This window comes from Lissotriton helveticus, chromosome 9 (genome assembly GCF_964261635.1).
Source record: "Lissotriton helveticus chromosome 9, aLisHel1.1, whole genome shotgun sequence".
In the NCBI taxonomy this organism is placed as follows: Eukaryota; Metazoa; Chordata; class Amphibia; order Caudata; family Salamandridae; genus Lissotriton; species Lissotriton helveticus.
In genome coordinates, this window is record NC_136070.1 from 355,788,660 (window position 1) to 355,805,610 (window position 16,951).

At 42.7% G+C, this 16,951-nt stretch overlaps 1 protein-coding gene across 2 annotated transcripts in view; it reads left to right on the plus strand.

The window, feature by feature from the left end:
- OTUB2 (OTU deubiquitinase, ubiquitin aldehyde binding 2) overlaps positions 1-3,948 on the plus strand; it is a 186,494-nt gene extending 182,546 nt beyond the window's left edge. For both annotated transcript variants that reach the window (XM_078660094.1, XM_078660093.1), the window contains one exon: positions 3,082-3,948. In XM_078660094.1, coding sequence (XP_078516220.1) covers positions 3,082-3,282 — 201 coding nt within the window. In that variant the 3' untranslated portion in view covers positions 3,283-3,948. The remainder of the gene's footprint in view (positions 1-3,081) is intronic.
- The last annotated feature ends 13,003 nt before the right edge of the window (positions 3,949-16,951 follow it).

The window sequence follows — 16,951 nt, forward strand, 5'->3', positions numbered from 1 at the left end:
GGCGTGTTCTGCTTCACATCAGCATCACATCTCTTGCAAGGACATGCCAGGGCCACCACCGCCTCAAGGCCACTTGCTGAGAATGCGGCTACGATCTGCTTCGCAACAGCATTACTTGGAAGTACCACCCATCCATAGTACCTCTGCTTCGCAACAGCATCACTTGCAAGTACCACCCATCCATAGCACCTCTGCTTCGCAACAACATCACTTGTAAGTACCACCCATCCATAGTACCTCTGCTTCGCAACAGCATCACTTGCAAGTACCACCCATCCATAGCACCTCTGCTTCTCAACAGCATCACTTGCAAGTACCACCCATCCATAGTACCTCTGCTTCGCAACAGCATCACTTGCAAGTACCACCCATCCATAGCACCTCTGCTTCTCAACAGCATCACTTGCAAGTACCACCCATCCATAGCTCCTCTGCTTCGCAACAGCATCACTTGCAAGTACCACCCATCCATAGCACCTCTGCTTCTCAACAGCATCACTTGCAAGTACCACCCATCCATAGTACCTCTGCTTCGCAACAGCATCACTTGCAAGTACCACCCATCCATAGCACCTCTGCTTCTCAACAGCATCACTTGCAAGTACCACCCATCCATAGCTCCTCTGCTTCGCAACAGCATCACTTGCAAGTACCACCCATCCATAGTACCTCTGCTTCGCAACAGCATCACTTGCAAGTACCACCCATCCATAGCACCTCTGCTTCTCAACAGCATCACTTGCAAGTACCACCCATCCATAGTACCTCTGCTTCTCAACAGCATCACTTGCAAGTACCACCCATCCATAGTACCTCTGCTTCGCAACAGCATCACTTGCAAGTACCATCCATCCATAGCTCCTCTGCTTCGCAACAGCATCACTTGCAAGTAACACCCATCCATAGTACCACTGTCCGGCCCACTCAGCAGACACGGGGGCAGGTATGTGTGGCATCACTGCCCCAAGCCCACACAGCTGAACTGAGGCCTAGCACGCGCCCCTGACCACCACCTCCATCACACTTGTGGTGTAAGGTGAGGACACACCAGGTGTTGCAAAACTTCACAGCCATAATTCTCAACGCAGGATCTCTGCTCTCACTTCACCATGTTACCCTACAGCCCACCCAGGAGTGCAGAAACCAAATCAAAGCACCTACATCCATCGATAAAAACATTGTGGGGATCCAGGGCCTAACATTTTATTTCCAACCAAGTAACACCCTTCAGTGGCAAGATTTGTTAAAAATAATAAAATCGGATTGATCATAGAACGGACCAGTCAAGCATTAAATTGAAGAGTTGCTTTCCCCTCGGCTGCTAGCACCTTCCTATTAGAAGTTGGGCCACTGTTGACAGCATCTGGTGACAGCCCCACCCCAGGCACCAACTGTAGGTGCTTCCATTCTCCCTACCTCAATGTGCCGCTTTCATAGCCAGCACAAGCACTGAAACCAGTGCCAAAACCCACTAGGAGCTATATCCGTGCTTACGCACATTCACAGCTCCTCTCCACCCCAACAATCCCTTCCAACCAATGAAGGGGCCATAGGACGCAATGAGCAGCACTATCGTGCACCCCTATTCACTGTGTCCAGTCAGGAAACTGATAATGCTTGTAAACCTGGGATGTAATGGCGCACAGCGGCGGGTCGCATAAAGAATGACAGTACATTACCCACAGGACGCGAGTGTAGTGCTCTTCACAGAGCCCTCTAACATTTACCATTGCAATGTGTCTCCCCTCCTCACGTAGATCTGCGGTTTGAGCAACGCTCCAAGTACAGGCTGGATACAAGTAAGGACAGCTCCTAAGGAAAAAAAATCAGTTGAGGTGTTCCTCGAAAAGCTGTGTCCAAAATGCCCAGGGCAGGTGGGGCCTCACTTGAGAGAGTGTGAAGATGTGCTTAGCAGGGGTAAAGGGATGGCCAGTGCAGGTGACGCTTTTCCTTTGTAAAGGAATTCCTGCTGGCGTCATATCTCCCTGCTGTGCACATCTTCACACTCCATGATGCACAGCACATCAAACGTGCTTAAGTGAAATCTCCTGCTTCAGGCAAGGAAATCACCTCGGTGGCACCCCTCTGAAAGAGAACAAAAGGTAGGGGGCAGGGAGGGTTGCTGAAACCGTCAGAGGATAGCTGCCTCCGGCTGGTTCTGGGCCTCTCTGAAGGGGTCATTAAAATCACAATCTCGGATTCTAAACCATCCGAGAATAAATGTGGAGCCTTAATGCAAATGAAAGTGGGAAAACGGTTTTCATACTTTCCTTATTTTACATCATTGTAAATCAGGAAAGTATGTTGTGCTGTCATCTGAACCTTGGCAGCCCGGGCTGGAGATTACGACGGGGGGGGCTGAAGCCCGCTCAGCCCAATGGGTGTTGCGCGCCTGCATTACAGACACTAGGGGAGCATAGTATAAAAGGGAGGTAAAATCTATAATCTTAGGCCCAAACCCAAGCCATTTTAAAGAGTGAAATAAAAAATCCCATTTTACTCTATCAAATGTCTTCTCCGCATCAATTGTTGTAGCTGCAAGAGAAGACTTAAAAGAAGAAGCTTTACTGAGAACATTCATAATCAGTCTCACATTATCAGAAATAAGCCTTCCCTTGATAAACCCGGATTGTTCTTTTCCTAGAAGATGGGGAAGAAGAGGAAGGCTGGATTCTAACCAGAGGGCTGTGAGCTTAGCAATGGGGGGTCAGTGTTTTAAAACATTATAAAATGTCTAAATTGTGCATCTGTTGGGCGACTGTGTTTATTTTGATGGATTTTAAGATTTGTGATTTAAATTAGGGTGTTACGTTTTTAAATCGCTTTGTACTCAAACTATGACAAATGGCGGTTTGATATCTGCACGAGGAACAAGCAGTTTTTGGGTGTCGTTTTGCAAGGGGAGAGGGTATTTTATAATCCTAAACACCTTGCGTAATTTAAATGAAATGCCTTATTCCTGTTTTGTCTTTTGAGAAATTGTGTATGGTTTATTTTATGTAAACAATAAAATATGTAAACGACCATAGTGAGTGCATCCTGCTCCCTAAATTGATTTTTTTTCCCAACTAACATTTTCAGGAAGTGCAGCCCATGGCCATGGAATGTGATCATCCTCAGATCGTGGCTTTGACGCAAGCCCTGTGTATACCTCTACAAGTGGAATATGTTGACGATACGAACACTACTGTAAACCACCACAGGTTTCCAGAGGAGGCAAATCCGCAGGTGTTTATGCTCTTCAGAAGACAGCACTATAACATTCTTTATTATGCTTCCTAAGGCGATGTTCATGTTTTAATCTTCATTGAATACGGCAAAGCTTCAGAATAATGTCAAAAAGTGGCGTTCACACATATCTCTCAAATGTATTCAACAATCACAGACCTGTTCTGCCTATTTTGGTGCTCTTTGTTGGGATGCATTGGACATGCTTAGAGAGAAATTCTGCTCCAAACCACCTCAATGGGATTGTAAATAAATATTTTGGGGAGAAGGTCTTATCCTCCTTGTCAAATCAGCAAGTCATCAAATACGGTAGGTTAAGATGTAGCACTTTATAAAAGATTGAGCATCCTACCCAGTAACCACCTCGGTCACTTAGCACAGAATGTAAAGTTGCATTTGCTCTCAGGAACTGGTGTAATGGATATTATGCAGAGAGGAGCTACTGATAAAATATTTGTAAAGAACTCTGCAGTTTTTTCCTATGAAATTAAATCTGCTGCTATGGATATCAATATACCTTTTACTCAACTTTTTACAGTAGGTAATGAGCTGCTTTCACTTTTTTTAAATTGAAATCTTGGAGTTTCGTTTGAAGGATTTTAAAAATACATTCATTAACACAAAATGTAAATTGTTATGATGTCGGGCAGTGAATGTAAACAAACAGATATAAATTCAAACTCTTTAGCTCCACTTACAATAAAATGCTTAACAATTGTGTTTCATAATTGAGGAGTGTCGTTATTAATTTGTGTGTAGTTCAGTATTCCCTTGTCGAGCCAGAGTATAGTGGCTTCTCTACAGTAGCTGTCTAGGCAACCTAGGGTAATGTGTGGTACTCTGGCAGCCAAATCAGGTCACCCTAGGTTAGGGGGGTGCCAGAGAACGGCTTTCACCACCTGGAGGTGCTCTCTTTTTGACCATGATACGTCTGTACCCACCACCACCTGCTCGAGGTTAAAGCACTTAGGGAATGAAAGTGAGCGTATCTAGTAGTCCTAAGATCTAACTCTGGCGAGTTTCGTATTCATCTTATGGTCTCCATATGTACATTTGCACATAGGGAGATTCAGCTGGCTGAGTTCTGATTGCAGAATCGTTTATCTTTCTTTAACAAAAAGCTGTCAGCCTTTTGATCTTCTGGGTTGGACTTTTTCTGGGCCAAGTATCTCTAGGGGTGTGGCTTGGTTAGTAAGATTAGGGGGTGGGGTTGAGCTTCAGATTATCCAATGATCAGTATGGCATATATAAAGTTTAAATACCGTGTATGACAGGCAGCGTGCACAAATGAGGCCTAAGGAATAGTGGAAAGGGAAAGGAATGTGGATTGGTAGGAGCACTGAGAGAGAAAACACAATATTTGGTAAAATAACCAATATGTTTAAGGACTTTCAAAACAGAGAAGGCGAGTGTGTGTGTGCGTTTTTGTCTGTGTGTATGGAAAAATTTCTGGTGGAATCTGACAGACATCTCACCATACCCGACTGAATGCACCCGGACCCAACTATTTGTCGGAAAATATATTTACTAGGGGGGGTGTAACACCGCAAACATAGCTCCCCCCCCCCCCGAAGCTACGCCCCGGAGTATCTCTCCAAAAGGATACCTTGATTCATAATCTTCCTGACGGGCACAAATTCCACCACCAGGTCGTCATATACCCATAAGAAAACACGCTCATTCAGTCTCTATTTCTCTCTTTCTCCCCACCAGTCTACCACAACTGTCTTCAGGTCCTGATTCCTCTCTCCTGCACTGCCCTTTCCAGATCTCATTTGGATCTCATACCCTCATCCACTCCCTATTTCTTAGTTACCCAGCTTTCTCTTGACCCTTGATCTTCCATCTTTCTATATGCTGAACAGACACATATGTTTGTTGACTATTACACACCACTACTCCACCCCCACATGTGATATGAGCATTTTAGTCTTCCTCTCACCCTCCGAGTGCTTTGAAACAGTCTAAGGCCTGTAATTAGTGGCTTAGAAGCAATCAGAGCAAGATACCAAATTCGTTTTTCATATGCAATCAGAATAATATGCCAAATAAAGAATTAAAGACCTCCATGTATTGTTTTCCAGGCAACTTCATGTAACTGAAAAATCTGGAGTGTTAAGAGACTTATCATGCTTTTCTATTTCTTGTTTTTAAACTAGCATTTTCTCAGGTTATACACTTCTTTTACTTCTTTCTATGTGAACCTCTTTGATTCATAGTGATGTTCTTGTATTACATAGTAAGTAAACCAATAGAGGCCTTTCAGACAAATTGCACTTTGTAGTATGTTTAGTAGTACTACAGTAGTACTACTCCTGTATCATAAAATGCCATTCACAAACCAATGTGAAGGTTCTAAGCCTCCGCTTTGCTTATATCTTCTCTGCGGTGATCTCTACCCCGGTTGCGTAGATCTCTGCACAGGTAAACAAACGTTTCTGTAGTAAATGTGAGAGGGACAGAGTAGTGGCAGGAAAATGGGTAATACTTACTGCAAAATGAGAGGGGTTTAGGGATGGGTAAGGAGCGGTTTATATAAGTTTAAGAAAGGGATTGAGTATGGGGCAAACACCCACTCACTAAAGAGTAAACCATTGCAATTCACAAATGGCACTTCTAAAATTCCTACTGCCACGATTGCCTAAAACAGTAGTAATTGTACTCAAGCCCTCTCATGGAGTAAGTTCATCGAAACACATGGCCAACCACCAGTACTGCAACAGAATAATGGAACCACCAAATATAAAAGTATATTAGAAATTAAGCAAACCTTTAGTTTGTCTTTTTTTTAAATGCTTTATTGTTCAGTACATAGTTTACAAAAAAAGAGCAGATTATTTTCTTTGAGAATCATAGCATTAAGTCATTATTGTAGGAATATTGTACTCAGAAAACAAAAGAAATAATATACAAATATATAAGGCTCACTAGGACTTCATATTGACATCTTCATATGTTGTAAAATAGGCTGCCAAATTTTGAGCCCCAATTGTTTCTTCCGCATCGGTTTTGTACGATACAAACTGTATTCCAGATTAAAAACATTAAAGAACTTCGCACGCCATATTTCAAATGTTGGTGCCTCTGATTGAAGCCACATAGAAGCAACACAAAGTCTAGCAACAGCAGTAGCCATAAATAAAAGATAAAAAAACGGATAATAACTCTGGATAGAGTCAGAGCCTTCCCACACACCTAAAAGCATATTCTCCCTAGAGATACACACATTGACCCCAGTGATCTGTGACAAAAATTCTGAAATGTGCTTTATAAACAATTTTAAAGCTAAACAATCAAAAAATACATGCACTATGTCGGCTTTCTCCGCCGAGCACCTGAAGCATTTCCCGTCATGAAGCCCCCCCCATTCATCATTTTCACAGGAGTATGATAAAGATTAAACAAAGTTTTGTAGTGTTGAGTGCGTAAATTTGCTGTCAGCATGACTTTGGTAGCCGTATCAATTGATAATTGAACATAAAGACCACTCTTCCCAAAACGTTCACCCCACTTTGTATCTTGCAACACAATATCATCCAACAATATGCCATACAATGCCCCGATCTTAACTCTTTTTATCAGAGCCTCTATTAAATCATTAGATATTATTGGCGTGCATTTGCAATGTTTAACAAGGTAGTCGCGGATTTGCAAATATTTAGAAAAATCAGTTTTGGGCAACTTATATTTTCCAAAAAGATCAGTAAAAGAAACCATAACTCCTTCACTATACAGATCCCCTAGATGTTGTATCCCTCCAAGTAGCCATTTTTGTGTCCCAGAAAAACGCGGGAAATATTTCCGTAGAATTCAAAGGCGTGTAATAGTCTATACGACCTATAGATATAATTTTGCGTATCGACTTCCATGCTTTATATGCTGCAATTGCAATTTTAAATCGTGTCCTTTTAAAATAACTTGGTTCATAAAATTTAAGTAATGCCTTGCTCGCCTGGTTCCCCATCAACATTTGGTATATATTCGGAACTTCAAATGATCGTATTTCCGTCTTAATCACCAAATACTGCATACTATGCAGCAAACAAATTAAATAATAAAATGTAAAGTTCGACACACCCCACCCCCCACGTTCCAACGGTAATGACATAAACTTTGAAGCTCAGCGTGGTTGCTTCTGGCCCCATATGAATCTGTCTGCGAGAGACTGCAGCTGCAAAAGTTGATGTAGAGTCAGCTCGAGTGGTACTGTCCTAAAATAATACATAGCCCTAGGGAGAATGCACATTTTTAAAACATTACATCGCCCAACCATTGATAAATGAAGACATTCAACTTTTTCCAAACATCTTTTTGCAGAGGACAGTATATCCGCCCAATTGACTTAGACAATCTCTTGAAGTGACAGCCGAATCTTATTACCCAGTTACCTTGCTTCTGGCATAACTCGAGCTTCACCGGGGCAAAGCCCCTCGGTACATACAACCTGGGTCTTAGAAATATTCAACTTGTAGCCAGCGACTACCCCAAAAGTTTGCGTCAAATTTTCTATTTCCAACAAAGCTTGCTCAGGGTCAGGTGTCATCACCGCTATATCATCTGCATAGACAAGAACACAGGTTTGGTATTCCCCAACAACCATTGACTGTATGTTATTAGTTGTTTCCAACAATTCTATTAGCGGATTAATATAAATCGCAAATAATAGAGGCGAACATGGGCAACCTTGTTGAGTCCCCCTGGTTATATATACAAAGGGTGATTCCTGCCCCATTATGCAAATTCTCGACCATGGTTGTTTATACATAATTTGTAAAGCTTGGAAAAAATGAGATCCAACCCCCATTTTACGCATTGTGGCCCAAAGAAATGACCAAGACACACGATTAAATGCTTTTTCAGCATCTAAAAAAATTAGGCCAATGTGTTTTTGCTGCACAGTAGCATAGTCAAGCAATGCAATCACCCTATGTATATGATTAACAGTACTCCTACCAGGCAAAAAGCCATGCTGATGGCGAGATACCAGCAGAGATAAAACTTGCGCTAGTCGAGTTGCAAGAATTTTGGAATATACCTTGCTGTCAGCGTTAATTAAAGAAATAGGTCTGTATGACTCCGGCAGCCTAGAAGGTTTGTCCTTTAGTTCTAAAGCCCAAAAATTAGGTAAACTAAAGAAATCCTTTGTAATGTTAATTCAAGGTTTGTTTTAACATACAGTATTTTTTTACTGCAACTCCTTTGAATTTTCTAACAAGACTTACAACAAATAAGACTTACAACACTTTCAACACACATAGTAATGCAATGAATGATTGTTCTGAGCTCCAACACCCATCTGCAGGCGAAACACATTTCAATACAGTCACATTCAGGCTTACCACATGAATTAACTCACAAACCAAACATCTTCTTGTGCCTTCACTATGTTGGTGAATGTGTTTTTTGCACTGCCCTTTTACAGGCAAACAGCCAAAATCTTTGGAGTATCTAGGGAGTATCCAGAGAAGCAGTAATTGCCTATTACCTCTTCTCGCCTGAACTGATCCTTGACACGTTATGTTATTGTAGGAAGTTGGGTTACTGCTTGAGTGGGAGAAACCCTAATCAAACAGCAAGCACAATTCTTGTCTGGATGAAACGCAGGCAAACCCCAAATTAACCTGTGCTCAATCCTCTGGTAGCTTTGCACAAAACAGTCAGGATCAATTTAGAGGCAGTGTGTAAAGTATTTTTGCTGCTAGTTACTTTTATTAACTCCAAATCTACCCAACAAATGTGTTATATTACTTATTACAGTTTTCCATCTTTTGAGTAGCCTTTTCTGTTCTTGAGCTCCGATCAGGAGGCCAGCCAACAAGCCTCTTGTGGCCCGTGGTTCAAGATTCGGGTCCAGTCCTCACTCAGGCAGCAGGGCAGTCTTTGAAGCACAGCAGCACCGCAGTCCTTCTTCTGAGTCTTCCATTGGTCCAGAAGTGTACTGCAGAATTTGGTCTGAGGGTCCAAAACTTATACCTGGTGACCACATAGTCCTCTCCTTACAGAGGTGTCTGAAATTTCCTGCCTCCTGGTCCTGTGTCACAGCCACTGACTACCTCAGGATCTGAAAAATGAGATTAAATCCCACCTGCAGGCAGCTCCAACTCTAGCTATAATTGTGTTGAGGATTAAAGTCGATAACGGGAAGAAGGGCGTGGGAAGGGAGCAGCGTAGGAGATCTGAAAAGAAAATGGTTAGCAGGCAAACATATAATCATCAATCATAAATATAGATCGTGTCAGAAAATGCCTTTCTAGCATAAGCACTAAAAATGTGTCTCCATTAATGCACACTGCTTAACAGCAGATATAATACAGCTCATACCTCAGAGTATGTCACAGGCATTGCATAACGGCTGGTTGTGATATCCAGCAAAGAGCACACACACAGTTAAAGAAACTGTGAGACTGCTTGTTGGTCTTTGCTAACTTATGTTAAACAAATATTGTTTCACAGGAATGAGCAACTCAAAACCCTGAGGCTTCTATCTCGATGCAGTAACTGAAATAATGCTAAGCGTTAGAAGGCTACTCACACATAATGATTTTAACCAAGATTTGCACTCTGTACTTGATACACTGCTCAAATTAGCTCTGTTCTCGTACTAAGGATGTTTTTGACCAACAGTGAGCATCCTTTACATTTACACATGATGGTACAGCATATACATACCTCTGTTCTCACAACTGGGTGGGCACTGCAACCACCAGTGTTCCTAACTGGACAAATGCCCTTTCCCACAACAGCTTGTGCCACCTTGAGTACAGGAGCCAACCTATCAAACACTGCTCAGTTTAGGTGGAGCAGGCCCTAGACCGTGGGCTGCTGTTGCGCTGACACCTGGCCCCAGCTTGTTTGGGATGTTTTGAGGACATGTGGCTTATTGGTAAGAAACAATATCTCACATTAGGGCTAAATATGCATCTGGAGGTCACGTCTGAGATATACTCATTAGCTTCTATAACACAATACACAGACATTAACCAAATGCAAACGGCATGTATGGGTGCATGATGTATTACATTCAGAATAGAGCCTCCATTGAGGATATTATATATATGTGTGTGTGTATATATATATATATATATATATATATATATATATTCTCCCCACCACCGCTGGTTAGGGGTAGACTGGCATGGGCGGTCCCGTTGCAGCCACCAGCTGGCTGTGTCAATTCACTCCAACACCATCGAAAGTTACCGATGAAAAACGGGACACCCAGGGCTGCAATCATCAAGAAGTTTATTTGGCAGATGAAGAAAGTACAGCGACGCGTTTCGCCATTACGGCTTTGTCACCGTTTTTCATCGGTAACTTTCGATGGTGTTGGAGTGAATATATATATATATATGTATATATATATATATATATTACCTACTGGCGGTCGCCAGTAGGTAGTTATAGTTAGGACCTACTTTCCATAGGAAATCCACAACATTCTATTTGGAATAACTTTGGCGCTGGTGGACGAATCTTCGTGAATTTCTCCAAGAAAATGGCCTGCTCGGCTCCGCTCCTTCCCTGAAAGTTGGGGGCCGATTCATCAAGTGGGGGCCGAGAAATTAGGGGGGTCCCAAAACGTGTTTTCCCGATGCAATTTTCCATAGGGACCTTTAGCCAGGGCTACAGCCCGAACGGCTGAATGGAATTACACCAAATTTGGCAGAGAGGTAGAGTTTGGTTCGCAGATTGTGATTGTTGCTAAATGGTGTAAATCTGTTCAGTAAAATCATAGTGATATCTATAGATGAAGTACTGCTCGCGTACGGAGATCCGTTCAATTACGAGCACGAGCTGCATGCTGATTGGATTTCAACTGTCTGTCAACACTCCAAACCAGGAAGTGTTGGCAGCCATCTTGTGCCTCGGTAGAACCGAGCCACAAGAAAACAGTAAAAGAAAGTTGAAAAATAAGGAAAGGGGGCAGGGTAGAAACATCCTGACCCTCTAGGCCTGCTCAGGGGGTCCCACATGGATCTTTAGGCCCAAAATATATATTTTTTTTAAATAAGAAATCGCGGGGTACGTGTATCGTACGCATACGGGGTGGAAAAGGAAAAAACTAGAGCTATATTTCTATGATAGTATGTAAAACTTTCCGGTTTTTTTGGTGCACCAGTTGTACTCTCTACGCTTGCGCAGCCTCGTTTCCAAGCCCACGTTTCTTTCTTTTTCTTCAAGTTCGCCAAGCAAACCTCTCCTCGTTTCAGGTATTAAATTTGCCGCTTTCTTTTCCTGGGCCGTGTGTGTCATCCGCTTCTACACTTTTGTAATATATTAATAATTATATTCTATCTATATTTATTTGAAATGTATTGCCGAGGCGCCAAACGTTGATTACATACTCCGTCCACCGCCATTTTAGTAGTTTTCCTCCGTTATTTGTTTTGTACCTGTTACTTTCATTTTGTCCTCCGCCTATCTTCTCTGGGATCGTGAGATTTCCTACCACAGACACCACGGTGTTTGTCCTTGGCCTCTGATGTTATCAGACTTGGTCACACGCATACCTAAAAACTAATTTGAAGCACGTAAGCCACAGCCATTATAAAGCGTGTCCGTTACCACAAAGCCATTATCATGCTTATGGCTTTATCATGCGTGGTAAATGTATACTAGTTGTAAAAGCATGCATGTTAAAGGCATGCGTGGTAAAGCCATATGCGTGCTAATGTATTCGTGGTGACGATCACGTGTGGTTATGACCGCGTTGTAATGGCTGTTTTCCCCCAGGACACTGCAGGAACCGGGTCTGGGTGTGGCTGACTCCAGGGCATTATGCGGTGGGCCACGCAGCCTCCCTCACACTATATAGAAATCTCCGGGGGGTGGTCATTTTCGTGTTTTGAGGGGCGTCATTGAGGCCCACATAGTTAATTTTGTAGGGGGGTAGGTTTCCACGCGAAAATGTCGCAAGAGGTTTGTAAAGCGGTACACATTGTTTTTCTTTGATTTCCTTTCTATGTTGTAGTCCATTCAGAGAAAATATAATTTATTGTACAGCTAGTACTTTTCAACCCTACTGTCAAACATCTTACAATAGTATTTCAAATTATAAATATTTTTGTTGTGGGCCGTCCCCTCCCCCCCCCCCAAAAAAATAAAACAAGTATATAGTTTTTTTATTAACTTTTATTAAAACAACAATAACTGTAAACATAACTTAAATATAATGTAATAAACAACTAGAAAAATAACTTTAATAAAACCTTATTATAAACAAATTGTGATGTGGACTCCAAAAGACGTTGGGTAGGTAATCTGCAAAACAAAAAAGAAAAAAAGAGTTTAAAGTTATGTAGATCTGACTAAATAAGGTGAAGCATTACAAGTGAAGGTAACACTACATTTTACATGTGTAGTGTGTCTAGTACATTTCATTTCTGTTATAGTCCCGTGTTCAAGTGGTGTCTATATGGAAGTGCCTACTGCGTTACTGACACAAAAGTGGTACAACGGGATTGTATAAATACGCTGACTTATTTCTAATGCATTGCAATGGAGGCATTGTATATCTAGGCCGCTGTGCTTACCTTGTATATTCACTGCGGCCAAACACTGCGGGCAAACACTGCGGCCACCGGAGTTCACAACTTCAATACACCTCTGCTTCTACACATCAAAGTAGACAGCAGTGTCTATAACTTTAAAAGAGAAAGAGAAATAATGTCACAGAGAGTGAGAGAGAGAAAGAGAGAGAAAACAACATTAAAACTGTCTCGCAGAGTCTGGAGTTAAGATTTTTTCTTGAAAAGTCAGACACAGATTTACAAGCTCCTTGCGCCACTTTTCCCATGTTGTTTTGTACTGCTTTGGCCGCCATAAGTGTGGCAGGGTATGCTCAGACGTGAGTCCCTTGCTCACTTTGCCACTGGATTTAAGCAAGCCGGGCTGAAGACGGCTGGAATGCAAGAAACCGGTCCTCGGAAGCTTGTTTCCGGTCCAGGGAAGGCCTGGCTTGGCAGTTCGGGCTGGACTGTTCCCATGAGGCAAAGGGTCAGACTGATTTGCATATAGCCATGTCTGAACTGGGGTGGCAGAGTGGGCTAAAGAACGGTGATGGATCAAACCCAGATCTTTTGACTGGGTGTGAGTGTTTGATTGGTTCAGATGCTCCGTCCATCCCCACCCCCTTTTGTACCGCTTTGGCCGCCATAAGTGTGGCAGGGTATGCTCGGACGTGAGTCCCTTGCTCACTTTGCCACTGGATTCAAGCAAGCCGGGCTGAAGACGGCTGGAATGCCAGAAACCGGTCCTCTGAAGCTTGTTTCCGGTCCAGGGAAGGCATGGCTTGGCAGTTCGGGCTGGACTATTCACATGAGGCACAGGGTCAGACTGATTTGCATATAGCCATGTCTGAACTGGGGTGGCAGAGTGGGCTAAAGAACGGTGATGGATCAAACCCAGATCTTTTGACTAGGTGTGAGTGTTTGATTGGTTCAGATGCTTCGTCCATCACCACCCCCTTTTGTACCGCTTTGGCCGCCATAAGTGTGGCAGGGTATGCTCAGACGTGAGTCCCTTGCTCACTTTGCCACTGGATTCAAGCAAGCCGGGCTGAAGACGGCTGGAATACCAGAAACCGGTCCTTGGAAGCTTGTTTCCGGTCCAGTGAAGGCATGGCTTGGCAGTTCGGGCTGGACTGTTCCCATGAGGCACAGGGTCAGACTGATTTGCATATAGCCATGTCTGAACTGGGGTGGCAGAGTGGGCTAAAGAACGGTGATGGATCAAACCCAGATCTTTTGACTGGGTGTGAGTGTTTGATTGGTTCAGATGCTCCGTCCATCACCACCCCCTTTTGTACCACTTTTCCCATGTTAAAAGTGGCACAAAAGTGGCGCAATAAGCTTGTAGATCTGTTTCACAGACTTTTGTAACCTGTCTGTTGTCACTGCTCGGAGGTAATTATATATTTCTACATGGTGAAGCTGCTGCACAGTACTCAGTCTCTCTTTTTACAAATAATTTGTTGTTGTTTCGGAAACAAAATTCTTTGCTCACCTAGTGTCATTGGCGTGATTGAAAGAGGGTGCTCTACGTGTTGAAGAAGCCTTCACAGTAATCAAGAGAGTTCACCACTTCAACTCAGATAAGGTTGTATATAGTAGACTGGAGATAGCAGCGTACAAAACTTTAAAAAAGAAAGAGAAACGATGTGACAGAGTAAGAAAGAGAGAAAAAAGGACATTAAAACGTGGGAGAGACACACGTTTTATGGGGGGGGTGCCTGAAGCCAGAGGCGCAACCACAGTCAAAAATATCGGGGGTAGGGGCTAAAAAACACATTGGGGGGGCTTAACTTCTAGAAAAAAGAAGAGTGGAGCTGCAGGGGCTGTAAGCGGGGGGTGGAGGGGGGACATTAAAGTCTCACTAACAAGCAAAATGTCTTTAAAAGACCTGTGAAGTACTCGAGTGTGACTGTGTGTGGGCACAGGAACGTATCTGATCTTAGCTGAAGCCCTGTTAGCCCAATGTGTGCTTTGCACGCCTGCTGCATACTACACATTCTCTCGTTTCACAGATAATTTGTCGTTCTTTCGGAAACAAGCTGATTTGCTCACCTTGTGCCATTGCCGACGTCCTTGTTACATAATGCATCATGAAGCACTACATCTAAAAGATATTAAAAGAAAGATATTATGATTGGTAATTGTTACTATATTAATTTGGAGTTAGATAACATTGCGCTTTTATACACGTTCCTCTTCACATTTTTAGAACTGTTTGTATTGGTAATATTCCGGACATTTCAGCGATTATAAAAACGTTCCTGCTATTGGGAAAAAATGTATACATGTAAATTAATACTCTATGTAGGAGTGCGTTCGTCTAAAACGGTAAGTCGCGTTTTGTATCTAGTCTGCTACAATCGTGACTGTCTCCGATGCGTACTCAAGTCTCACTGCTCACCTTTTCAGGGAAAAGACACCTTCTGCATGATGTAGTCCCGATCTCCAACAAAGAAGTCTTATATATGGTGGCGAGACTTGATATCTCTATGGCTAACGACATACCCCTGCTCACATCATCAACATCGCAGGCTCTTCACCCGCTCAGTGCTTCGGGCACCACTAACTCAGTGACCAAAGAGGCTACCCATGTAGTAGTGGGCCCCTTGTTCGATTCTTTGGGAACAACTCCAAAATGGCGTACAACACGTGCGCTCCGTCTTTTTTATACATAGGGTCACGTGTGTAGTGACGAATTTGCTGGATGGGTGTGGTGTGGGTGTGTACCAGCCATGAGGGATTGTGTTTGCCGATTTGACAACTAGACCTGCAACTAAGAAATGAGTACAATGGAAATCTGGGCCTTATACTGTTGCTGTGTTTTCCTGGTAGCGTAAGAGTGGCCTGTACTAACGTATTCAGTCTTGATTAATTTACCATCTTCCCCGGGGCTTTCAAATGTTGGGAGAGGGGCCGCGTGGCTCCGGGACACTGCAGGAGCTGATCCTGAGGCGTGGCAGTCTCCAGAACCTTCGACTGCCCTGGGCAAAGTCACGCACTCTTCGTCATACAATACAGTAAAGAAGAAGACAAAGTGATGAGAGATGATTTATGACGTGTTTAGGTTGAGAACCTGGATAATCTTTAATTAGTGATAAAGGCTACTTTTTTTTACGGTCGATTTAGCGTACGCGTACTATGCACGTACGTATGACGTACGGTGCGAAGCCTGTAAGTCGTCCCATAAGCGTACGTAAGCTAGAAAAATAAAAATATTTTTTAGATATTTATCAAGTGTATGTGTTTACATGTTGGGTGGCTCTAAAAAGAGCCGTTGTGTTTATTGGGAGATTTTAGTACCTACACAAGTAAGTACTGATGCAGAGTCTTAAGTTTATGAGGAAGACTCTGTTTCCTTCTTCTGTAAAATGTACACCGTCTGTCCTATAGATGTTATGCATATTGAAACGCAGATTGTTGTGGTAGATGGACCCCATTCTATAGTCTCGGAGAAAGGCAGAAACAGATTCATTCACATGTTTCCTAGCTTTCTCAATCTGTGGACAATGGTGGTTGGACCAGTTCCATTTCTACCTTAGTATATATTAGAATAGACAAAGGCAGTTTTGGGGAAAAGTGTCATCAGTTGTCGAAAGGTGTCCTTCATAAGCATTTCCAGACCTACCCCTGTCAAAGTGCCTAGGTCATTGCCACCACAGTGCACAATTATGAGGTCAGGGTGTTGGATATGCAAAAAGAATTTCACCAATGGCATCAATTGGTGCCACTTTAACCCTCTCTGTCCAATCCATTTAATGTCTACGTCTGGTAAACCTAGGTCTTTGTGATGTCCTTTCTGTTCTGCGTACCTTTGGCTCCAGAAAATATAGCTGTGTCCCACAATCCACTCCTTAAACATCTTGAAGGGAGGTTTGGATGCACTCAGATGGTCTCTGTAAATGAAATGGCAGTTTGAAAAATAAGATTTTTCTAAAATGGTGGATAAGATGTAGTTTTGGAAAAAAAGAAAGAAATGATTGGATGTTTGAAAAAAATGTACACAGAAACTAGGGTGCAATTATCTGTTTTTTGAAAGCCTGAAATGTATTGGTTAAGAAAAAGTGATAGAAAAGAACGTTACTTTAAATAAGCTGCTATATTGACAACTCAAGCACACTTGCTGTTTTTATTTGCAACATTGTTTGATGAACTTGTCACCTGTGTTCTCAGTTAGGTGTTCCCTGAAGTGTTTCTATGGTAACTGGCAGAAT